At 59.8% G+C, this 25077-nt stretch overlaps 1 protein-coding gene and 1 long non-coding RNA gene across 7 annotated transcripts; one reads left to right on the top strand and one right to left on the bottom strand.

The window, feature by feature from the left end:
* Positions 1–959: 959 nt before the first annotated feature.
* Positions 960–19969, bottom strand: LOC109277762 (uncharacterized). The gene is made up of 2 exons (XR_002085314.2): positions 19225–19969; positions 960–1421 (listed from the first exon to the last, which is right to left on the bottom strand). It is a non-coding gene; the product is annotated as an uncharacterized LOC109277762 (long non-coding RNA).
* LOC109277761 (translation initiation factor IF-2-like) lies at positions 11567–16963 on the top strand. 6 transcript variants are annotated; one of them, XR_002085310.2, is made up of 4 exons: positions 11567–12035; positions 12558–12729; positions 14320–14897; positions 16503–16937. XR_002085310.2 is itself a non-coding variant. In XM_019467693.2 (4 exons), the coding sequence occupies exons 1-4, from the start codon at positions 11904–11906 to the stop codon at positions 16506–16508; spliced, it is 411 nt and encodes a 136-aa protein (XP_019323238.2). In that variant the 5' UTR covers positions 11567–11903; the 3' UTR covers positions 16509–16937. The 6 variants fall into 6 exon arrangements, 5 of the variants coding, with proteins under 5 accessions (XP_019323238.2, XP_053757903.1, XP_053757901.1 ...); XM_019467693.2 differs by having other exon boundaries at positions 14320–14420; XM_053901928.1 differs by lacking the exon at positions 14320–14897 and having other exon boundaries at positions 16538–16937.
* Positions 19970–25077: the final 5108 nt, after the last annotated feature.

Raw genomic sequence — 25077 nt, 5'->3', positions numbered from 1 at the left:
CTGGGATTGAAGCCAGTGTGGCAGGGAGAATTCCTCCTTTAGGGCTGGATTGGGGATGGGGAGTGCTAGGGGGTTTGTAGGGAGGGTGGAAGGACCTGTCCCCAACCTAATAAGCAGCCCTCACTTTTTCATATGATTGCAACATAATTTGAGGGCTCACGGAGCCCCAGAGGGCCAGGCATGAGTGGAGATGCCAAATTACAGATGAGAAAAAGAAGGCGGCCTCTGAGAGGGTAAGTGACCAGCCTGAGGACTTGCGGTGGGTCCGTTAAGATTCACGGCACACCCACTATGTGCCTGCCGGGATGGGCAAGCTTCTGTGCTCACGGCACATGGCTTGTGATTCACAAAGGAGCTGGTTCGGATGATAGGGGCTGGAAAGAGAATGAGATAGGAAGGTGGGGTAAGCAAGGACCTGAGGCGAAGGCCAGGGAGGACTTCTCGGAGGCGGCAACATTTGAGCTGAGCCTTGGAGAAGAAGGAGGATCCGGCTATGCCTGAATCTCAGGAGAGAGTGTTCCAGGCAGGGGGAACAACGAGTGCAAAGGCCCTGAGGTGGAGATGAGCTTTTTGTGTCCCAGAAACCAAATGAAGAGCCAGTGTGACCGCTGCAAGGGAAGAGTCACGTCCCGTGAAGGACCCGAGGCGGTGCTGGGTTTTCCAGAAGGGCCGTCACTGGACACCGAACACAGTTATTACCCTGTGCTCGAGTGCTGAAGCTGGGACCCCCCCCGAGAGGACAAGTGACTACCCCAAGTTCACCAGCTAATCTGCAAGAGAATCTGCTAGTCTCAAGGCAGAGAGAGTCAACCTGGGCTCCGTGGCAGGTTCTGGGGAAACCTGGGGAAATGTGTGTCAGCCTCACGTGTGACGATGAGATTGAACAACGGATGACAATCTTTTGACCCGGTGCCCAGTCATGACTCTGGGTGACAAGTGCCAGAAACCCCAACACCCCCTGCTATGAACAGAGAAGAGAATTTATTGGGCCAGGTAACTGGAAAGCTTTAGGGAAGGGTGGCTTCAGGAATGGCTGGATCTAGGGACTCAAAGATTCCCAAGTCACTTTCTCATCGTCTCTCCGTCCGGTTTGCCTTCGCAAACTCGCCCCAGAAGATGACCGACGCACCCCGGGGAGAACCTCGCTTCAAAGCTCCCAGCGCAGCACGCCCCAGAGAGACGAAGCTTCTCTGCCCCGGCAATTTGGGCAAAAGTTGCAGGGCTGAGTTTCACTGGTCCATCCAGGTCACATGGCCATCCCCGAGCCAATCACCGTGGTCAAGGGAATGCGCTGTGTCGGTTGGCCAACCCGATCGCAGCCGTGGTGGCCGACATGTGCCCTGGAAGGGGTACCTCCTCTCCTCGTTCAGTCAGTAAATACACCCTCTGCGTCTGCACGGTGCCAGGCACTGTCCTTGGCCCTGGAGACAAAAAAACAAAAAACAAAAAAACCTTCACCTTCATGACACTTCCACTCTCCATAGAAGCCGCTGCACAAAATACACACGCGAAAGAAAAGATACGTCAGACGGTGATAAACGCTATCAAGAGAGATACGGCGGGGACGGTGGGAGGGAGCGTGGGAGGTGGGTGTAATTTTAGATAGGGCGCCCGGGCCTCCCAGAGAAGGTGACATTCAAGCAAAAAGTAGGTAAAGGAGCTAACCAGGCAAGAATCCAGGTGCACTCCGGGAAAGGAACCGCCGATACAAAGGCCCTGGGGTAGGCATACATACTTGGTGCATCCCAGGCACAGCCAGGTAGCCAGGAAGAACAGAGAGGGGGAGGGAAGGGGGGAGTAAGAGGAGCTTAGCTCAAGGCCTGGGGACGATATGGGGTCAGATTGCGTGTGGCCTCCGGGGCCCAAGCGAAGGCTGACTTTTACTCCATCGGGAATGACAAACCCTGATGCCGATTTAGCGGGATCCCTTTGGCTGCTCCGTGGAGAAAAGACTGCAGGGGCGAGGGTGGCCGCGGGGAGAGAGCTGTGAGTCCCAGCCCAGTGATGACGGTAACCGGAGGCTTGCTGAGGGCAGGGGCGGAGAGAAGCGGTCACGGCCTCCGTGGATCTCTTGGGTTTGGCCAGCAGGATTAGCCCACGGAGCAGGTGCAGGTGTGACAAAGCCAGGGGACTCCACAGCCCCCAGGGCGTCTAGGTTCCTGCCTCTCCCTGGCCTGGGCGACCAACAGGCTGTCCCGGCTCTGACCCCCTGGGATCCTGAGACTTTGCACGGCCCGGCCTCGGCTCCGGAACCCACCCCCAGCCTCCCAGCGTTTCGGGGTCTGGATTTCCCCTCTCTTTGGCTGAGCAGAACTTTGGGGAGTCTGGGATCTCCCCGCCGACCCCCCCGTCTTTTCCCACCCTGTACCACGGACTGAGTCTACTTGTGACGCTCTGGGCAGCGACGGCCTACGGGCCTCTTGGGGGGAAGGGTTCGTACAGAAGTCCTTCAGATGCCTTCCGCCCCATCTGCCCTTAGGTCTCCGTCCAGCTCCAGCCGCAGCGACCTTTCCGTTCCCTAAACGTGCCAAACAAGCACCTACCTCAGGGCCTTTGCACTTGCTGTTCTCGCTCCCTTGCCACCGACTTCCTAGTTCACCTCGCCCCTCTCTCCTCCTCACCGTCAGGTCCCAGCTAAACATCCCTGCTTCGGGAAGCCTCCTCTGTGCCCCTGGGATGAGGTCAAGCTCCAGTCATGCCACCCCGCCCCCCTGCATCTCTCCCCGGAAACTTTCCTCTCTGGGCTGTGGTGACTTTTAGAGAGGCAGGCAAGGGGCGCGGTGAGTAGATCGCAGGCCCCGGGGCCAGATCCGGGCTCCCTCACGGACGAATCCCACAGGGTTGTGAGGGTCACACGAGACGCTACTCGCCGAGGGCCTGGAACCGCGCCTGACGCGCGGCATGCGATCAATGGCGGCTCTTGTCACTGTGCACAATTCCTTGCTCACCGGGCGTCCTCCCTGCCAGGCCGTCGTGCTCCCGGGGGTCTGGACCCGGGGTGGGGGCCGGTGGGCGCCACTCGGTCGGTCATCACGCGCTGACTGGAGGGATGTTTTGAACCCCGGGCCCCGGGGCCTTGGATGCCGCACCCACTCGGCTTCCCCGCCCCCCCCCCACCCCAGGGCTCCCCCAGTCCCCCTCCCCCCCCAGCCTCCCCTAACCACCCAAGTGCAATGAAGCCAAACTTCTGATTTAAGGTGTTTATAAAGGCACTGAGAATGTCCTCTAATATCAGCTTATATATTTTTAATCCGCTGTTAAAGTGATTTAAAACCCGGCTCCGACGGACGAGCGTGATGGAAATTAAAAGTCTCCATCACCTGCCGCCCCTGCCGACAAGGACGCGGGGGCGCCTGCACGCTTCTCGGCCAGCGCTGGGGCCACAAGGGGTCCCGTAATTAAGCAGGGGGCGCCGAGGCCGGGCGGGGCCTGGAGAAGGAGCCGCGGGGTCGCGCTACACTCGCGGCCTAATGAACGGGGACATCTGCCCATCCGTTTAATTAACGAGCCCCTCGCGCCGTGGCGAGACGCGGTGACCGCGTCCTCCGCGCTGCAGAGGGGAGAAAAGCGCCCAGGGCCGAGAGGACTGCTCATTTGCAGAATAATTTTCTTTTCCTGCCTCCTTTTAGGAACCATTGAGCGGAACCCGCTTCCCATCGCTCCCTCCCTCCAGGGCAGTTTCCCGGACTCGGTTGGCTGGTGGGCGGCCCATCCCAGCCTGTGTCGTCCCTCCTCCCCACCCCTGGAGTCCTCCCGCAGGCCTCGTCCCGGGAAAGTCTGAAATAAACGCAGGCGGCTGAGCACAAGGGTCCGCACGGTCCCCTCCCCTCCCCCCACCTCCAGGGACAGCATGTCGCCACCTGGGAAGACACAGGTGGAGAGATCTGAGCTCCCGGGTCTGGGACCGGACCACCAGATGGCAGCCTGTGTTTTCAGGAAAGTGTCCTGGTGGGTGTGGGGCGTGTTGGGGGGGGGGGGGCTGCTGGCACAGCTCCCCATGAAGCCCCCCCCCAGACGGGGCAGTTCTGACCCCACCTGGGGGCCTCCGAGGATGCCAGTCCCCGCAGCCCAGCGGAGACTGAGGTCTGGGGTTCAGGCGGCGGAGAAGGGTTTGGGACGAGTCGAGGTCCCTTTAAGACATCCAGGTGGCTGGGGCGCCTGGGTGGCTCAGTGGGTTGAGCGGCTGATCTCTCAGTCTGTGAGTTCGAGCCCCATGGGTTCGAGCCCCGCGTCGGGCTCTGTGCAGACAGCTCGGAGCCTGGAGCCTGCTTCGGAGTCTGCGTCTCCCTCTCTCTCTGCCCCTCCCCTGCTCGCGCTCTGTCTCTGTCTCTCTCTCAAAACACGAGAATTCAGGTCGTGGTGTGAAGGCCCCGGGTCACCTGCAAGGAGGCTGTGGAAGATACAAATGTGGAAGTGACTGAACCGGGGTGCCACATGGAGAGTGGGACCGGCTGAGACCCCCTGGGGGAAGGGAGGGACTCCGATTGGGCCCCCCCCCCCAGAGGCGGAGAAGGAGCCTCAGATGCCCCCCACCGCCCCCTGTCGTCTCCTGGCGTTCAGACCCCTGTCGAATCCTCTCCCCTCGCACCGGGCCGGTCCCCAGACCCGCTTCTTGCCAGGAGAATCATCCTTTCTCAGGCTGGAGGCGCTGAATGGCCGATGCCGGAAAGATCTGGGTGGGCAGGAGCTGCGTGTCCCAAGAGGAAGAGAGCGAGGTTCCCGAGAGGCCCCACCCCCGCCGCGGGGCGCAGAGGCACGTGGGTCCCCGTGTGAGGCCTCCCTGCTTCCCCGGGGGCCCGGGGCCTGGAGCTGGGGTGGGGGGCAGGGGGGCCACCGCGTCGGGGCTCCTGCGCTGGCAGCCGCCCTGACCTCCTGCGGGCGGCCAAGGGCGACACAAGGGCCCAGTGTGCTTTCCACGGCGAGGGTTTGGCAGGGGCTTCACCCGGGAGCCCGGTTCAGACAGGAGCCCTTTGAAGGCAGGATGAATCGGGCTCAATGTCTCCCTCCAGCTGAGGGCGGGCGGGGGCCAAGGCAGCTTCCAGAAGGCCTGCTGTCCGGGGCTGAGGAGGCCCACCTCCAGGCCTGGAGCGGGTTCTCACCGAGAAGGACGAGGCGACCGGGGCCCGGATGCCCGCGGCCCTTGCCGGAGGGAGCCCCGTGCAGCACAGTGGTCCTGAACGAGCGGCTTTGACTTTAAATATTTGTGCATTTATGTTGATGTGTACAAAATACACAAAATATAGCCAGCCCCCCCCCCCCAGGGCTCTCTCAGACTTTACTGCTTCGCATTTGAAACGGGGGCTTGCTGGAAACTACCGGAATGCCCTTGGGCAGGAGAGCAGATAAGTAACTCATGATATGTCCATGCAGAGGCCGGCCACACAGCAGGGGAGAGTAACTCTGTCCTCCCAGCGTGGATCCGCCAGTATATGTGACAGGCCAGAGACAGACGCCCGTCCCCAAGGGAGGGGACGCTAAGCATGTGCCTTGCTCGGCACAGGGGCCAATACTGGGGCTGCACCAAGGCGCCGGCCCACCCTGAGCCCGCCCCCCCGTCTGTCTCTACATCGAGCCAACTGTCCCCCAGGATGTCCCTGATCACTCCTTGCCTATGGCACTGACCCTGATCTGGGTGACTGCGTTTCCCCCTTGATTCCCCCGGACCCCTGACCCCAGCCCTGCCTCTGGCCTCCGACCTCTTCAAGCCACGCCCCGCCCTGCACGAATCCGTCTTGCCAAAGTGTGGTCTGAAGGAGGCTGTCCCCTGCCGCAGCACCCTCAGGGCCACACCCCATCACCTGGAAAGCAAACAGCGAAACCCTCACCTGGCATCTCATGATCCCGGGACCACCGAGCAGCCTTCGTCTGCCGTGTACCACCCACGGCAGCTACTTCTGTGTCCCCCGAACATGCCCGCGAGTGCCCACATCTGGGTCTGCTCCTTCCAGCCCGGATGCCCTTTCCCACGTCCCCGTCAACCCGCCTCGGCCACAGCGACACTCCTTCCTCCGACACCCGCTCCTTCCTCGTTGCCGGGTCTCCACCCTGAACGCCCCCATCCGGCTTTCTGTGACCGAGCTCTGTTCCCAAGGGATTCAGATTTTAGAACAATCGGTTTGAGGGGCACCTGGGTGGCTCAGTCCGACTTCGTCTCAGATCATGATCTCATGGTTCGTGAGTTCGAGCCCCACGTCGGGCTCTGTGCTGACAGCTCGGAGCCTGGAGCCTCCTTCGGAGTCTGTGTCTCCCTCTCTCTGCCCCTCCCCTCCCCTCTCTCTCTCAAAAGTAAATAAACATTTATTTTTTTAAATATTTTTTTAATGTTTATTTATTTCTGAGACAGAGAGAGACAGAGCATGAGTGAGGGAGGGGCAGAGAGAGAGAGGGAGACACAGAATCAGAAGCAGGCTCCAGGCTCCGAGCTGTCAGCACAGAGCCCGACGCGGGGCTCGAACTCACAAACCATGAGGTCATGACCTGAGCCGAAGTCGGTCTCTCAACTGACTGAGCCACCCAGGCGCCCCGTAAATAAACATTAAAAAAAAAATTTGTTTAAGTGATCGACGGGTGCCTGGGTGGCTCAGTCTGTTAAGCGTCTGACTCTTGACTTTGGCTCAGGTCATGATCTCTTGGTTATGAGTTCAAACCCTGCACTGGGCTCCATGTTGACAGTGCAGAGTCTGCTTGGGATTGCATCTCTCTCTCTCTCTCTCTCTCTGTGTGTCTCCCTGCCCCTCCCGTGCTCTCTCTCTCTTTCACAATAAGTGAATACATTAAAAAAAAAGAAAAAACGAAAAGCGATTGGCTTTTATAACAACAAAGTCCAAAAGCAGGCCAGCCTCAGGTATGGCTGGATCCAGGGGCTCAAGCACTAACCTCCAGTGGTTTTTCTTTCTGTCTCATGGTTGTTTCTGTTTCTGTTGGCTTCATTTTCGGGCAGGCCTGGCCCTCAAGATGGAAAAGGCATCCCAACAGAGCCAGCTGAATTCTGTGGTTAGCCATCCCCAATTCTCCCTTCCCAACTGTTCCTGCCACCCTTCCGGGATTACCTCTGACTGGACCAAGTCGGGTCACCTACCGTTCCCTGAATCAATCACTGAGGCCGCAGGCTTGGAAAATTCAGACTGGCCTGGTGGTAGCCAGATGCCCATCTCCGGGCCAGTGGGCAGAAGTAGTCGAACCCAGGCCACGTGGTCTGTAGTGAGGGAGGCGTTGTCTCCCAGGGTGTGCAAGGCTGCGACCGGAGGAAGCACCCCTGGGATCTGATGTTCCCCCAAACCCGCCGAGCGGCTGTGGGAGCTGGGGCAGGTGCCTCAGACGTTCTGACTCTCAGATCCCGCTTCTGCAGAGTGGGAATGTTCCAGATCCACCCCAAAGGGGAGCCGTGGGCAGGGGAGGTGCTGATGTCCGTGAAGACAGCTGGCCTTCGGCAGGTGCCTGGGGAAGGTCCCCGGAATCGGAGGCCGGCAAGAACCCGGGGCTGGAAGTATGGCAGGAAAGGTGGGGGTGGCCGTGTGTTCTTCAAGGCGGCCCCCGGCTCGCCCATTTCACAAGCTCTCTGCACGACTCAACGTGCTCGTCTCTCCAGCCATCGAGAGGTGGGGTCCGGGGTCCCTCCCTTGGCCCGCGTCGTGGCTAAGGTGCAAGTGACGGTGTGTGATTTCTGAGGCTACATTACAGAGGGTGACACGGCTCCTTCCTGACCTTCGTGGGACGCTGTTCCGTGGAGACCCCATGTTGTCAGGAAGCCCGAGCCACCCGTGGAGGCCACGGCCCTGGCTGAGGTCCCCGCCGACAGCCAGCATCGACCGTAGGAGCTCAGCCAAGAACGGAGCTGACCTGGGTCCCCGCCGCCCGCCCGGGAGACCCTGGCAGAGACCCTAGCTGAGCCCAGTCAGCGCCAGAACCGTGACAGAACAGTCCAGTCATGGCTGTTGGGTTGTGCCACTAAGTGCGGGACGATTCGTCACCCAGCCACGGACACTTCGAAGAGGGGGCTAGTAGGGGGATTGAGGGCAAGAGGGTGCCACAGGGGCCACCGTGGCCTGACTACACGACACAGTCCCAGGCGCTCCCAGGCCTGGGCGATGCTAGTCTGTCCGAGAGAGACAGAGAGAGGCAGGGGGCCACGCCTGAGTCCCCGAGTGACCCCCGCCGCTGGCAGAAGCTGGCCCGGCCACACCACTGGGCACTTGCTATGAATTTGCCAGGATGAGGTGCTGTGGGGACAGACTTGCCCTCCTGGAGGCTCAGGTCCTGCCCACTCTCGCTGACTTGTGAATGGAACTTGTCACCTTCTGAAGGGAGGGAGCAAATTAAATCTCTGACGGTGAACTTGCTAAGTGCTTCGCATCAACCTGGCCAGAGAATCTCCTTTCGCTGAGATTAGGAGGCTGAGTCACGGTGGGGTCCCCCATTTCTCAGCCCCCTTCAGCCCTGGGTCCCCTAACTCCAGTCTCGTGGGGCTTCCTGCTTCCGATTTGGTCCAGTTACCCCGGGGGGTGGGGGGGTCTCCTCCAAAAGAAGGGAGATGGTGTTGGATGTGAATTGTCCCCAGGGGGAGTCTACACGGATCAGAAGATAATCCAGATAATCAAATCATTGATGCAGACAAGGAAACATTCCGCCCTGGACCTCAAAGCGGGGGCTGCCCTCCGGGGGCCTTGGGGCATCGGCACATGGCTCCGCCCACCCACCCTGTGCACCCTGGGGAACAGATCCCGCTCCCTCGTGCCAGACCTGGGATTTGCTCAATGCTGCAAAATGTCAACCACTTGCTTTCTCTTTAGGCAAATAAACGAACCTGGAGAGCGTAGAGGGGCGCCTGGGTGGCTGCGTTGGTTAAGCGTCCGACTTCAGCTCGGGTCACGATCTCGCGGTCCGTGGGTTCGAGCCCCGCGTCGGGCTCTGTGCTGACAGCTCAGAGCCTGGAGCCTGTTTCAGATTCTGTGTCTCCCTCTCTCTCTGCCCTCCCCTGTTCATGCTCTGTCTGTCTCTCTCTCTCTCTCTCTCAAAAATAAATAAACATCAAAATTAAAAAAAGAAAGAAAAGAAAGCGTAGATCGCCCCACAACCAGAACCCCAATAGCACTTGCTCTGAACAGAAGGTGACCACGAACATGAGCAAAGGCGATCACCATCCTGCTGCCTGATGGTTTTCAAGATAGTAACTCTCTCCCGTTGTATCTAAGCCAGACACATCAGAGACACCTCGGCACCCCGCAGACACCTTCTCCTTGAAGCAGGCAGGAGAATGGAAAGAAGAAAGGGACTGACTTTCTTGCTGTCGAGGCTCATTTGCTGCTGTGTCTGCATCCGGCCCAGGTCTCTGTAACCATTTGGGAAAGATCCTAAATGAGGACGATCGCAAATGCCCCAGCAGGGCTCGCTGTGTGTTGCAGGCAATTCCAGAAGGTTCCTGTAACGCTCAACAGCCCTACGAGGGTGAGGTAGGTGCTGTCATCATCCCCACGTGGGACCCAGACAGGTTAAGCAACCTTCCAAAGGTCACACAGCCAAGTGGCGGTGAAGCTGGGGTTTGAACCCCCACCTCCCGCTTAAGTCTGTGCTCCTAATTACCCAGCACGCCGCCTGGGAAACACAAATCGGTACCCACCAGGGTCCTGGAAAGTTGCAGAGGGCCTCTGCTGTGTTCAATAGTGTCTCCCCACCCCCCAGCCCCCCCAAAAAACAACACTACTGAGTCCTTGGAATGCTGTGTTCTTGGGCTGCTGTGATAAGGAACCGAACTTGAAATTTAATTACATTTCAACTTAAAGAGCCTCAGGTAGGAGTTTCCTCCTGCTGCCGGCACAACGATCACAAACATACCGGCTTAACACAGCGCGAATTAATCTTACGGTTCTGGAGGTCCGAAGTCTGAAATGGGCCTCACTGGTCCGACAGCACGGCGTCTGTGGGGCTGTGTCCCTCCTGGAGGCTCTGGACGAGGACCTTCTCTTGCCTCTTCGGCTTCTAGAGGCCGCCTGCGTTCCCTCGGCCCCACATCGCTGTGCCCTCCGCCTCCTTGTCGAGCCTTCCCCGACTCTGACCCTCCCGCCTCCCTCTGATGAGGGACCCGCAAGGCCGGTGGCTGCCATACTGGACAGGGCAGGTGCCGACCGCTGCTTCCCAAAAGACCTGTTTCTGCTTGGGGCGCTGCTGGGTCCCCTGAGCCGGGCACACGGTCCCCAATGAACATGTTCAGTTAGTGACATTCGAGTACTGCTTCTACAGCTCGTTGCTCGAAGGACGCGCTGGGTTTCACCTCGGGGTCCGAGCCGAACTTTGCAAAACGGAGACCCACGTGGTGGGGTGCCTCAAACAGAGGGAAACCGTCCTGTCCCGAGCCCTACTGTGCGCCTTCAAGCAGGCCTCTGCGCTTCGTTGGGCGTCACCTTCCCCATCTGTATGATGAGGGGCAAGGAAGGAGCCGTAGAACAGCTCCCAGCAGCCTCAGGAGAGCGAAGAAAATGGACGCACAGAAGCCAAGGGGCTGGCCCGAGGGCCAGGTCTTGAAGAAGGGAAGCCGCCGTCCCAAGTGGAGACTGGTGTGAGACTTCAGAAAGGGTGTGAGAGACGAGCAGGGAGGGTCCCCGCACCATTTGCGGAAGAGAAGACGGCAGCCTGCCCCCGGGGCCGGAATCGGTGACTTCTTCAACGTTGTGCCATCTGCCTAGATAAGTTCTCCTTAACTTCCTCTGCACGTCGAACTCCTACTCATCCTTCAAGACCCAGTTCGAATGTTTCCTTCTTTTTTTTTTTCGAATGTTTCCTTCTTAAGGAAATCTCCCTTGGCCCCCTGAAGCCACCTCCGACCCCCAAGAGGGAGCCCCAGATCTCTAGGGCGCCCACAGGAGCTGTGCTGCCCCCGTCCCAGTCCGAAGACGTGAAGTGACTTGTCACATGTGACGGAAAGCGGCAGATCTGGGGTGTGGATCCAAGTCCCCTGGCTCCGAACGTCGACGCTCTGATGCGGCCATCCATACACGCTCACCACACGCGCACACACCTGCCCGCACACACGCGTGTCCCGGGGCACACACACACACGCACACACACACGAGGGTATACCAGACGGACGGTCTGCGGGCCCGCGCACAAGTGCACATGGACCTCTGTGGGGGTCGTGCACGCACACGCTCCCACACCGAGGCCTGCACCCACGCGCCAGCTCTGCACACACGTCCCCGGGACGGCACGGGGGGCACACACAAACACCAGGGCGTGTGTCCTCGCACACGGACGTCCGCAGAAACGTTGCCACGGACCGTGAACGCAGTCGCAGACCGAAAAGTACGTAGCTCCTGCCTGCGAACCGGGACGTCTGGGACTTCCCTGTCCCCCCATACACCCACAGACACCCAGAGGCACACGCACGCACACACGTGCACACCCACGGACGCGCTCCTGTCCTGTGTCCCCAGGGCCTCGGCTCTCTGCTCCACGGCTGCCTCGGTGGGGCCCGGAGGGCTGACACCGGCTCCATCCGGTCTCGGTCGACGACAAGGAGGAGGAACACTCGGCCGGCCGCCATCTGGCCTCGTCTAGGGCGGGGGATGGGAACCCCCCAGGCCCAGCCCTCGACGCCCTGCTCGCGCTCCTCTTGCCGCCCGCCAGCCCAGTGCCTCCTGGACCCTCCGGGGCCCGGACGCAGAGCCGACGCGTCCCGCGGTGCCCAGGTGAGACCCAGAAGCGTGGGGACGGGCCAGGGCCCCACCCCCGCGGCCCCACCGAACAGAGAGGAAGAGGAAGTACAGCGTGGGCCTGTGTGGGGGGCGCCGGCCCAGACAGCCTCCTGTGCCGCCAGATGGCCGGCCATCTGCGGTCCCCTCCTCCTCGCGGCGTGGCCAGACCGGGTGGCGGGGCGAGCCTCCTCAAAGCTGGCAGAGCGTGTTAGGGCCATGTGCTGCCTGGCAGGCTGGGGGCTGCGCCCCGGGGAGAGGCGACCGGACGCACGGACAGCCGGGCAGAGGCAGGCCCGCCGGGCCCAGCTGCTGCGGCCCCTTCTGCGGCCCCGCCTCTCGCCTCATAAGGTAGGCGCCTCTGTTCTGGAAGATTCCAGGGTTTGGGGGGGGGAGAGAGAACAGCTCTTGATCCAAGCACTCGTTCGTTCTCTCATTCACTAAACACCAGGTGCCTACTAACTGCTCGGCACTGGAGATAGAATAACGAACATAACAAGTATTTGCTGAGCACCTACTGTGTGCCAGGCACTGTTGTAGCCCTTGGGGTTACAGCCATAGAACAAGACAAGTAGACATTAGACATCCACTGTGCGTCAGCTGAGGGCAACCATGATCAAACAAGCGTTTATTGGGCACCCACTGTGTGCCAGGAGCCGCTCTGGGCCCTGGGTACACAGCAGTAAGCCATCTGTTAAACACCTACTGTGTGCCAGGCACTGGGGGCAGGGGGGGTGACGGGAAGGATGTGGTCTCTGCCCTCACAGGGCCCACAGTCCTCAGATGAGCGACAGCGCTTACCTGCTCTGATGCCACAAGGAAAATAGGGCTGAGGGAGGGACAGTGGCGTTCTTACCCATTTGATCTTTCTAGATGGGGCAATCGGGGAAGGCTTCTCAGAGGAAGGGGCACGGAGACAGACCCAGTTGGAGCAAAGAGCCAGCACTGAGGCCCCCAGGGGAAGGGACCGGCCCGGAAAGACCCGAGGTGGACAGGCTTGGTGTGTCCAACACCCCGGGGAGTCCAGGCCCCTGGGCTGGCACAGGTGAGCTTGGGCAGGGGCAGGGGGGGAAGAGGGGACGAGTGTGGGGAGGGAGACCCCAGGCGTTGTGGGGGGTGGGGGCCCAACCTCCACCTGTGTTTGGGAGGCTGTACTCGGACTGGTCCCAGTGAGTCTGGGACCCGAGCGCCGGGATGATTCCCATTTCACAGTCGGGAAGGTGGAGGCCCAGGAGAGGCCGGGGTCACCTGAGCCTGGGGCCCGGGGCTGGCGGAGCCTCTGCGCACCGTCCCCAGTCGACCCCTCCGCGCATCCTGAGGCTGTCAGCCTCGATGTCCCCCGGGCTTAGTCACCCCGTACAAGTGACATTTATTTATTCCCTCACACGGGAGCGTGGCGAGAATTAATTATTTCGTGCCAAGGAAGCACTTTGAACATGAAAAGTGCTGAGTATGACCGCGACATTACAGAGAACAGTGCTCCCTCCTCGCGCCTGCCTGCAGCTGGGAGGGTTGAGCCGTGTCTTCCAGGGTCCCCACCGCCCACGACACGACGGGGAGCACTGCTCCCAGCTCAGGATTTGTTTTCTGTAAAAGCCTAAGGAAGAGAGTGAAGAGGAAGGCGGGGAGAGAAGGGGAGGGAGGGGGAGGGAATGAAGGTGGAGAGAGGGAGACAGGAGGGAGAGGAGAGGAGGGGGGGAGGAGGAGGGACAGAGGAGAGAGGGAGGGGGGAGGGAGGAGGAGGGACAGGGGAGAGAGGGAGGGGGGAGGGAGGAGGAGGGACAGGGGAGAGAGGGAGGGGGGAGGGAGGAGGAGGGACAGGGGAGAGAGGGAGGGGGGAGGGAGAGGAGATGAGGGGGGAGAGAAGGAGGGGGGAGGGAGGGGGAGGGACAGAGGAGAGAGGGAGAGGGGAGGGAGGGGAAGGGACAGGGGAGAGAGGGAGGGGGAGGGAGAGGAGATGAGGGGGGAGAGAGGGAGGGGGAAGGGAGGAGGAGAGACAGGGGAGAGAGGGAGAGGGGAGGGAGGGGGAGGGAATGAAGGTGGAGAGAGGGAGACAGGAGGGAGAGGAAAGGAGGGGGGGAGGAGGAGGGACAGAGGAGAGAGGGAGGGGGGAGGGAGGAGGAGGGACAGGGGAGAGAGGGAGGGGGGAGGGAGGAGGAGGGACAGGGGAGAGAGGGAGGGGGGAGGGAGGAGGAGGGACAGGGGAGAGAGGGAGGGGGAGGGAGAGGAGATGAGGGGGGAGAGAAGGAGGGGGGAGGGAGGGGGAGGGACAGAGGAGAGAGGGAGAGGGGAGGGAGGGGGAGGGACAGGGGAGAGAGGGAGGGGGGAGGGAGGGGGAGGGAATGAAGGTGGAGAGAGGGAGACAGGAGGGGGAGGGAGGGGGAGGGACAGGGGAGAGAGGGAGAGGGAGGGGGAAGGAAAGGAGGGGGCTGGAAGGGAGGGATGGAGGGGGAGGGAGGGGAGGGGGAGGGAATGGAAAGAATGGAGGGGAGTGGGGAAGGAGAGAAGAGGAGGAGAAGGAGAGTTTCAGACTCTCAGGTTTTTCGGCCACCCCGCCCGCACTGGGCGATAGGACAGAAATGAGTCCCAAGGACAGGGTTCTGGTTTATAAAGTGCCTTCTCTACATTATTTCAGATCCACAAAACAGGATGGGGGGTTTCTCAGCGGTGCAGGTGTCACCAGCCCCGTTCTACAGACAAGGAAACCGAGGCTCAGAGAGGAGGACCTTGCCCAAGGTTCCAGCCCCTGGGGCCTCGGGGTTCCCTGGGGCACAGACACCGGCCACAGCCCAGCACGGCCCAGCAGGGACCCCGAGGGCGGCCCTGGGACGTGAGCCTCTCCCTCGTGCCACCTTGAGGATCCATGCGTCCCTGGGAAGGAGGCCGGGAGGGGAGATGTTCCCGGAGTGGGGAGTGAGGTGGGGGCGGGGGGGGGCAGATCTGAGGTTGATTTGACCTAATATGCGCCCGAAAGAAGCCGCGAGGCAGAAGGCACAGCTGGAGGCCAGGACACGGGGGCTGCTAGAGCTTCTGCTTCAGAGGGAGAAAGGTTGTGGGGCTCCCTTGCCCCCCCCTCTGAGCCAGAATCGAGAAATCCCGGAGAAGGCAGAGACCTCGGGGCCCCTGGGCCGTCTGAATGCTTCTTTCCGAGGGTCCCAGCCCTGCCTCGAGCATCCCCACTCGCCCCAGCGGCCAGAACCGCCCCTGCATTCAGTAGGTACCCAATAAATGCCTGCTCGTGTGTGCTGGCTGGTATCTGAGGGCCCCCCCTTCCATGCAACAGAGGACCCTGGGAAGCAGAGGCCGTGCCGGGGCGGGTGGCGTAATCTCCTTGTGCCTCAGTCTCCCTGTTTGTACGACGGGAGCAAACATGATAGAGGGAGGTTGAGGACCGGGGAGGATTCAGGGCTTGTCCCCAAAGTGCTTAGAACAGGATCCGCGTGCTGGGTTCAGTAAGTCAGAGCTGCTCTTCGGGACCCATCCCCGCAGAGCCCCTGGCAGACAGGTGGTCCCCACAAGCAGCCCTATGTGGCAGGTTCCGTTAGGCTGGTTGCATTACGGTTATTTATTTTAGATCGTGAAACTGAGGCCCAGAGGGATCAAGTAAGGTGCCCAAGGCCGCCCAGCTAGACCGTGAGGGAGCTGGGTTCAGGCCCCACCTGCTCCTGGCGGGGCGGGGCCCGGCCGGCCACCTCGCCCTTCTCCCACAGGGGTCCCCTGGCGGTCCTGAGAACCCCTCACCCACTCAACCCCAGCAGGGCGAAGCCAGCTCGGAGACACCCGTCTCTTAATAATAACTAATACCGGCTGTGAATCACTTAATTTTCACGCAGCCCATTCAATAGATGAAAGACTGAGGTCCACAGGGGCAAAATTACTCGTCCAGGGTCACAGTTAGTGTTCAAACCCGGGATTTCTAGCCCGTAGAACTCCATTGCCTAGTGCAGTACAGCGGTGGAGACACGAACTCAGGAGTGAGATAAGCTGTGTGACCCTGGGCAAGTAACTCAGCCCCTCTGGTCTTCAGTTTCCCCTTCTGCAATATGGGATAATAGTGCCCGCTTCAGAGAGGCCTTGGGAGGATCAGCTCCGTTCATGCGCACAAAGCACTTAGAGCAGGAGCGGGCAGAGTAAGGCCTGGGGGCTTACCTCAGTTTCCCCCAGCGACAGATTCTGAGCTGAGGACTTGTGGACAGCTGCTCCAGGGGAAGCCAGCAGGGGGAAGGAGGGTCACCGGAGGTACCGCCTCCAGTCCCCTAGCCCCAACCCCTGATTGTGGAGGGCTCTGGAGTGTGAGCTACGCCCCAGGGTTCTTGCCTCGAGGCAGGGGGCCCGGACCCACACACTGTCCGCTGCCACCTAAGGGCTGTCCCAGAGTGATGACAACCCCCAGGCAGGTCAGGGGCCAAAGCACTTCCGGCAGGCGGTCCAGGAGCCGAGGCAGAAGCTTGAGGAAAGCGCCGGCAGTCAGGGGCCAGGCACCGGGAAGAGGAGGGTCGGAGCCCTGACACCCAGGATGTGTGGGCGGAACCCGACTGGGCGATCACTGCCCTATAGCTCTTGCGGCTTTACCTGCTAGGACTTCACAGCAAACCTGTCTGACCTGTGGTGTTGCCCGCGTTTCACAGATGGAACACCACTGGTTTGGGCAAAGTCACACAGATTTGGGGCAGGGAACCAAATCTCTAGACTCCTGATTCAGTCACTGCCTGCAGGGCCTAAAGAAGAGGGTGTTAACTCGGGGAGGGAACTCGGGGGAGGTTGTGTCAGTCAGGATGTCTTGGGCAGCAAATAACAGAAAAACCTCAATTCCAACAGCCTTGATAATGATGAAGGTTTATATTTTCCATAAGAAGTCCTGCGGTGGAGGAACTTCTGAGCAGGCTGGTTCGGCAGCTCAGTGGTGGCGTCCGGACCAGGGTCTCTCCCTGTATGTCCCCTGCCACCCTCAGTACGGATCACTCCCCTCACGGCCCCAAAATGGCTGCAGCAGATCCAGTCATCACATCCCACCAGGACAAACTGCAGCCCAAGATGAGCCAGCCATGTCTTCCTCGTGTTTCTCTCTTTTTCAAGAGCAAGCCAAGGTTCCCCATAACCCCCCACTGGAGCCCCTTTCACATCTCACTGGTTACAGTTGGGTCACACGCGAGGGGCACAGGACAGCCATTGACTGGCTCAGACCAAGGGTCAGCAAATCTGGCCCCAAGTCCGCCTGTGTAAATAAAGATTTATTGGTACGCAGCCACACCAGTTTTTTTTAACGTTTATTTATTTTTGAGAGAAAGAGAGACAGAGCGTGAGCGGGGGAGGGGCGGAGAGGGCGGGAGACACGGAATCCGAAGCAGGTTCCGGGCTCCGAGCTGTCGGCACAGAGCCCGACGCGGGGCTCGAACCCACGAACCGCGAGATCGTGACCAGAAGTGAACTCAGAGGCTTAACTGACTGAGCCACCCAGGCGCCCCACATACCCATTTTTTTCACATACGACTGAGTTCGTGCTACAACGGCAGAGCTGAGCGGTTGCATCTGGTCCGCGAAGCCCGGAAGATTCACTGTCTGACTCCACGGAAAATCAGTTTGCTGACTCCTGGCGACATTAATTGGGATTCAGCCCTGTGCTGGGCTGAGTCACTGTCCCTGAGGGATGAACACTGAGCAAAACAATAGTCTGTGAGTGAGACAGAAGTGGATGGCGGCCGGGTCACCGCTAAGTCGGCCTCAAGTACTTTGCTACTCGACGCACGGTCCCTAGACCAGCGTCAGGGAGCCAGGCTCGAACCCCACCGCCGCGCTCCTGAACCAGAGCCCGCACTCGACAAGGTCCCCAGGGCCCTGTGACAAGCCCTCGCCCTGCAGACAGGGGAAGGCGTGGCCGAGCTCAAGCCCTGACGGTGACCTTGACCAGCTGTGTGGCTGTGGCAGGTCATGGCCCCCCTCGAGGCCCTTGGTGCCCTCACCTGCTGGACGTCGTGTGTTCGCATCCTCGGGCTGAGTTAACAACCCTTCCCCCACCCCCACCCCGACCCCGCCAAGCTGGGTGGCTTAGAGCCCAGTTCTGGAGGTCCGAAGTCTAAAGTCAAGGTGTGGGCAGGGCCGTGCTCCCTCCGAGGCTGCAGGGGAGGGTCCTTCCTTCCCTCTTCCAGCCTCGGGGGGGCCCCAGGTGGCCCCTTCTTTTTTTTTTTTTTTTTAAGTTTATTTATCTTGAGAGAGAGACAGAGAGGGTGAGTGGGGGAGGGACAGAGACAGAGGGAGACAGAGAACCCCAAGCAGGTTCCGCACCGTCAGCGCAGAGCCCGATGAGGGGCTCGAACTCCCAAACCGTGGGATCGTGACCTGAGCCGAGATCAAGAGTCGGACGCTTCACTGACCGCACCACCCAGGCGCCCCACCTCCCCTGCTTGTAAGGACACCAGTCCTACTGGATTAACGCCCACCCTAATGACCTCCTCTTAACTCGGTTACATCAAGCAAGTTTGCTTCCCCCCCACCCCCCCGCAGCCGCCCCACCCCGATCCCAAACCACCAGGTTCCAGCTACACGGACCTCCTTGCTCCTTCCAGAACGTGCCAAGCCCACCAAAGCCTCGGGGCCTTGCTGTGCCCTCTGCTGGAATGCTGTTCCCATAGAGACTCCAGCTCACTCCCTTGTTTTATGAGGATCTCCGTGCAAACGTTGCCTCCTCGGAGAGGACGGCCTGACCCCACGGCTAGAAGTGGACGTACCCACCCCCGCCAGGCCCGACACTCAGTCACATTCGATCCCGTCAAACCTGTGACTGTCTTCATGGAATTCACAACTGGCTGGAATTGTCACATTCAATCGCATACCTATTGGCTGTCGGTGCCGGGACCGGGGCCTGGCTCATAGCAGGCGCTCAGTAAAAATTAACTACGTGACTGAACAGGCCGCTTTCCTCCCCACCCCTCTGGGCTCTTCGGGAACGCTCGGGAATCCCCAGGCCCCTGCATTAGAGGCCTGGCAAGCCTCACCACGCCGTGGAATTTTCCAGATAAAACTACTCCTTTGGGCGTCAACAGAGCCTTTAATCTCAGCTCATCGCTTCTGTCCTAAAGCCACCAGGTAACGTGAGAGGGGCCCCTCGGGAGAAAGCGTGTCTCCCCACCCAACGCTGATAGATGTCCAGCGGCCGGCGGCCCGCCTCCACCAGGGCCCTGTGTCAGCCCCCCGCCCGCCCCCCCAAGCTGCAGGACGGCCCCTCGGTGGGTAGGGACACGCCCTGCGTATTAGCCCTTTACAATAGCATTCCTAATTTTCTTTATTATTAATTATTATTATTATTAATAAGTGTCAACCCTTCAAAGCCCCGCGACTCATCCCCATCGTGGTGCCCGGTAATTCACAGAGCAGCCCGAGGAACACCACGGTTTGTCCGCACCTCCAGACAAAGGCCAACTAGGAGTGTCCCGGGAGCAGAGGAACAGAACCCAGGCCTCGGTCCACGGCGGGTATCGAATGCTTTTCTCAGCTGACACAAAGGGGGTGAGGAAGGGCCCTCTGCCTCCCGAGAGCGACTCACCCCGTGAAAACCGGATTGTTCCAAGCGTCCAAATCTGCAGAACAGGCTCCAGGCCTTGGGCCTCGTCCGGCTTCCCCTGAGCCAAACATTCCAGCATCTTCCTCAGGTGCCTGTGAATACCGTACTGCCTTCTGCAAATAGCCTTTGTTTTTGAAAGCTCATAAAGAGGAACCCGGCAGGTCAGGAGACAGCAGGCCACCCATTTCCTTTCCCGGGACAGCAGTCGGCCAGCTCCCGAATGCCTCCCAGCACGTGCCTCCTGCCCGTGACCACACTCCAGGCTGCCTCCGAGCACGTAGCGGACCAGGACCCCCGGCGGGCGGCCGAAACGTCCTCCGTCAGAGGACCGCCGGCCTCCTGGCCACCGGGAGGGCCAGGCTGCAGCAGGGGGACTTTCTCGCCATCGGGAGCGGGTTGACTTCCCACAGGGGAGAGATGCTTCCCGAGCAGTTCTGTTAGCACCAGGTTCCGGAACGCCTTGTCCATTCTTTTCAGGAAGATTCTGCGCAGCCCCGTGCCCTCCATGGAGGAGGAGGAAGTTGCCCGGTTTGTGGGTGGAGAAAGGGCTGAGCTGTGTGTTGACGTGAGGGAATCCGCAGGGCAAGCCTGAGATGCCACGCTGGGCCTCGCGGGCTCAGCCGGGTCGCCGCCGTCCCACTAGGTCGGGATCGTCCGTAACGCGTCCCATAAGAGCCGGGGCAGTTGGCCTGTGTCCGTTTTCAGCCACGAGGGGCACTGGGAGGCGAGACAGGGGGGAAAGCTGCCGCTAACAGCCGGAGACAGCTCTGTGTGCGCCGGGCCCGGTCGGAGGACGTCGCGTGTGTGAACATCGCACTCAGATAACGACCCACCGAGGGACGGGCTGCAGTGACTGCCACCTCCACCGATAAGGAACCCGAGGCACAGAGCAGTTGAGTCACTACCACAAGCAGCTGGAAAATGGCCGAGCGGGGGTCTGAACTCGGGTGGGTGCTCTTGACTCTCTTGAGTATTGTGGGATCGTCCCGAAGCCAAAAATATTGGCCACGAGTGGGCTCTCTGTGACAGACACTGTGACTGACTCATCACCTGTTCCCAGCCTTTTCTGCTTTTCCAGGCTTGCCTGGCAGTTCTGGCCAATGAAACGCAGGCAGAAGGCAACCGGGAGGTGGTGGCAAATGTTCTGCTTCTCTTGATTAAAAAAAAAGAAAAAAAATCAAAGGTAGGTAATGTCCCCTGCGCCCTTTTTTCCTCCCTTGAGTGTGGATGTGACGCCTGGAGTCACGGCAGCCGCCTTGTGATCTGAGGGAAAGGCTGCGAGAAGCACAGGCGGTGACCTGGGAAGACCTGAGGTTTGGAACCAACTCTCCCGCCTCCCAGACGTCTTTTTATATGGGAGAATTCGACTCTGTTTGCAACGCTGGGTTAGGCTTTCTCTTATCCGCAACCCGAATTCATACCTCATGTTCTCCTTTTCTCTCTTCCTACCTCTTTCCTTTTCCCACGGGAAAGTAACTGGTCCTTCAAAGTCTGTACCTTGTCAAAAGTGAGGGACACGGAGAGGCCTGCCTTCCAAGGATTTGCTGGAATCTCATCTTCCTGCTGTCTTCCCAGCTATCATTTTCTAAGCATCCGCTCTCTGCCAGGCGGATGCTGGGTACAGCATGTATACCGTGGGCTCCGTATCCATCCTTCCTGCAGTGCTCTTAACGGCCTGGAAGGGCGGCCACATCTCCCTGCGTCTTACTGAGAAGGACACCGAGGTGCTGGGGCCTTAAGAATTTGCCTGGGGCGGGGGGAGGGGTCGGCGCCTGGGGGGCTCAGTCGGTGGAGCCTCCGACTTCGGCTCAGGCCATGATCTCGCGGTTCGTGGGTTCGAGCCCCGCGTCGGGCTCTGGGCCGACAGCTCGGAGCCTGGAGCCCGCTTTGGATTCTGTGTCTCCCTCTCTGTCCCTCGCCCGCTCCCGCTCTGTCTCTGTCTCTCAAAAATAAATAAACATTTAAAAAAAAAAAAAAAGAATTTGCCTGGTGGGGGAGGAGCCAGATTCACCCAGGCCAGTCTGACCCCAAGCCCGGGTCTTACTGTTTTCAGTCGCAGTCACTCGAGCCCACGGCACAGCCCTCAAAAATGTCTCCCACTCCTCAGACTGCAGGCCTGGGTTCCCTCGTGTCCCCTCAGGGCCGGGGCCTCCTCATCCTTATCTGTGAAGTGGGGACGATGCTACAGCCCGCTCACAGGGCCGCCGTGCCCGTTCTGGAACCCCGTCTGTTCCGCACAGAGCCTGGCCTGCGGGGAGTTCTCTGCAAGTGACCACGTCATTGTTATTTCCATTGTTATTGCTGAGGAGCCAGAGTCCCGTCCCCTAGAGCGATTGATTCCCCGGGGGCAGCCATGAGTGGAAAGGAGAAGCCAAGGGAAACCGGGGTCTGATTTCTTTTGAGCCTGGCCTGCTTTCGCGCTCCCCGGGCGCGGGCACAGGTGCACCCTCGGGTGGCGGAAAGCCTGCCGTGCGGGGCTGCCCGAGGAAGGACGCTCCTGCCCCACGCCTTGTCTGGAAAGCAGCGCACATTCGAGAAGGGCTGGCCCTTGCCGGGGACTCGGGGGCTCAGGAGCCAGCGATCAGCATCGTGGTCGAGGTTGGCCAGCCCACGAGACTCGGGGCTCACCCTCTGCATCAAAGCCAGGGTGGCTGCCAGAGAGAGCGAGAACGCGTCGCTCATGAGCCCAAGGCCACAGCAAAGGGAGTGGCCCTCCGACAGTGGAGGAGAGGGGCTCTAACTCACTAATTCACTTGTGAGAACACAGCGAATGCCAAGCACTGGGATACGCGAGTTTCACGGAATCATCACGGCCCCTTTGAGGGAGCTGCCATCACCATCTCTATCTTGCAGATGGGGAAACTGAGGCACGGGGAGGTTCAGCGGCTTGTCCAAGGTCACGCAGCCAATAGCCAGAGGAGCAGGATCTGAACCCAAGTGGCCAGACCCCTTCTGAGCAATACAGGGGTAGCAACACGCACCCTATCCGTGCCCTCTTCGAGTTTTCGTTCTAACGGGGCTGGCAGAGGAGGGACCGGCTGTAAACAAACCAACAAGTGCATGTGATGAGTCACCGGGGGCAGCGATGGTGATTAAATCACGCCGCCTGGGGGCGCCTGGGTGGCTCAGTCGGTTAAGCGTCTGACTTCAGCTCAGGTCACGATCTCGCGGTCCGTGAGTTCGAGCCCCGCGTAGGGCTCTGGGCTGATGGCTCAGAGCCCGGAACCTGCTTCCGATTCTGTGTCTCCCTCTCTCTCTGCCCCTCCCCCGTTCATGCTCTGTCTCTCTCTGTCTCAAAAATAAATAAAAACGTTAAAAAAAAAATTTAAAAAAATCACGCCGCCTGTCCAGGGACTCTCGGGGTGGGGGGGTGGGGGGGGCGGCTTGGAAGGCTTCTGAGATGAGGTAGAGACTGAGGGGAAGGATGGATGGGACTTTAACTGGCATCGGGGGCAGGAACGACACGCCAAGTGGTGGGACCAGCTCCTGCAAAGACTAGGATGAGGGTTAGTAGATATGAGAAAACCGTGGAGCCAGAGCTCCCCCGGGGGAGAAAACCCAGGCATACAGTTAGTGCTCAATAAATGGTCGTTGTTGACCTCAAAGGATGCACGGGGGTTAAACCATGGGAGGCTTTGAAGGTCAGGAGGAAGGGCTTGTGTATACACCCTCTTTCCTGGTTTTCCTTCGGTATCCGGGCCCGGAGAGCCAGCCCCAGGGCGTGTGTTCTGATTGGTTCAAGAGGACCAGGCCCCTAACCAGGGATTGGTGGCCGGTGGCGACCAGGGGCCACAACGTGACTCCTGGCAGGTTTCCCGGCAAGATCTGCGCACTCTCAAACAGACACTCTCCACCCACCATGGCCCGTGTGGCAGTTGCCTGTTGCCGTGTAACGAGACGCCCCCAAACTTTGCAGTTTTAAATGAAAATTAATTATTATCTCAGTTTCTGTGGGTCGGGGACCCGGGAGGGACCCAGTGGGTGGTTCTGGCTCCGGGTCTTCCCAGAAGTTTCTCTCAGGACGTCAGCTGCGGTCGCGGTCCCTCTGAAGGGTTTCTGTCCCATCTCTCTCCCTCCAGGTGAAGGTGAAGGGTGTCAGAGGAGGGCTTGCCCAGTCCCAGCCTGCGGGCACCCAGCCCTCGGCTCTTTCCGGACACGCAGAAACACACAGTGCACACATCACCTCCTCCAAGAAGCCTTCCCATCTCATCTTATTTCAAAGTGTCCCCTTCCCCCCCCCTCCCCGCCCCATGCCACGGATTTTCTGTCCCACCTCCCCTGCCTTACTCCCAAGACGCTGCTCTTTACTGTTTGCCTTTCTCTTGGTCCTTCCTTATTTACCTTTTTCTCTCTCTGCCCGGCGACTCACGCACACACTCCATGAAGGGTCAGAGTTTGCCTGGTACGTAATAGGCGCTCAGCTAATTGTATGTATATGTTGAGTGAATGAATGAGCGGATATTTCACAGGCCCGGAAGCAGTCTGGAACATCAGGGGATTCTGAGAATCGAGAAAGAGGCTGATAATTCCACCCCCCACACACACACACCTGTCATGCACACACACACACACACACACCCTCTTCCTCCTGCCTGCACACAGGCCGCCCTTATCTGACTGCAAAGCCCCAGCCTTCCCTAACTTGCTTCCCACACCAGCTTCTCTATCCCACTATCCCTCACAGACCCGCGAGGCCGCCAGCCCAGCAAACATTACGTGGACTTTGGTCCCCGTTTGGAACTTTCCAGGCATATGACCTTGAGTGGGCCGCTCTCCCGTGCCGAGCCTCAGTTTCCTCATCTGTCCCGGGGAGTGAAGTGAGCCCAGCATACATAAGGAGCACGCCGTCCCCGTGAACGTGAGTGTGTGGTCACTTCAGGCAGGGAAGGGCGCGGGGCTGGCGTGGAACAGACCTCCCCTCTCCGCGGCCCACAGCGTCTCACCCTGTCTCAAGGCTGACCCGGCCGTTGTGGGTTGTCGCGCTCCCCTCACCGCTGCTCCCCAGAGAGCGAGAACACTTAAGGGCCGGTATTTTCCCCAGCTCAGCACAAAGCGCGATCACCGCGGGGCAGCCTGGAAGGGCCGTTAGCTTGATTGAGTCCTTTTTTCTTCTGCACGTCGGCTGTTAGGCTGTTAGGCGCTCTCAGCTCACAGAGGAGCCACTGATCCTGTATTACCAGCGCGGGAGCGGGAGGGCCGGAGCCCCTCGGTTATCGGTTATCGCAAGAATGCGGCGCCACTGCATACACCCGAGACAGCAAATGTGAGACACCTCCTCTCCCTACTCAAAGACCAGTAACAACGCCTCATTCCCAGGACTCACGTCCAGAGCCTCCCCCCACCCCCAAGCCTTGGGTTCCCCTTCGCCACCCTCCCCCAGCCCGTCTCCTCTCAGGGCTCTCCTTTCTGTTTGGGCAGAAGAAACCCCCGACGCAGCGGGTCGAAGGGATGGTAACTGCTTCTGCCTTCTCAGGGAGGGAGCGGAATCCATTCCAGCGGGGATATGAATTCCTATATTGCCTCCTCTTAATAACTGAAACGCTTCAGAGCCATCCCTATACGCCAGGCTTGCCTCTGAGTGTTTTCGCTCAGCACAAATTCAACTCAGTGAATCCTCGCAGCAAACCTAAGAAAAGGGCATCGTCTGTATTCCCATTTTCCAGGCCAGGTTCTGAGGCACAGAGAGGGCTAAGTCACCTGCCCAAGGCCACACAGCTGCCGGAGAGAGGGGCTGGGCTGGGACTTGAACTTAGACCTTCTGGTGCTTTTAGCCTCTTCACAGAGGGGAAGGGAAAAGCGGACGTTGCCGAAGCCCAGAGCCCGTTTTTCTATGAG

This window comes from Panthera pardus, unplaced genomic scaffold, assembly GCF_024362965.1.
Source record: "Panthera pardus isolate Hobbes unplaced genomic scaffold, ASM2436296v1 HiC_scaffold_15, whole genome shotgun sequence".
Classification (NCBI taxonomy): Eukaryota; Metazoa; Chordata; class Mammalia; order Carnivora; family Felidae; genus Panthera; species Panthera pardus.
Note: the sequence above shows the minus strand (reverse complement) of the source record. Positions and strands in the feature narration are given on the sequence as shown.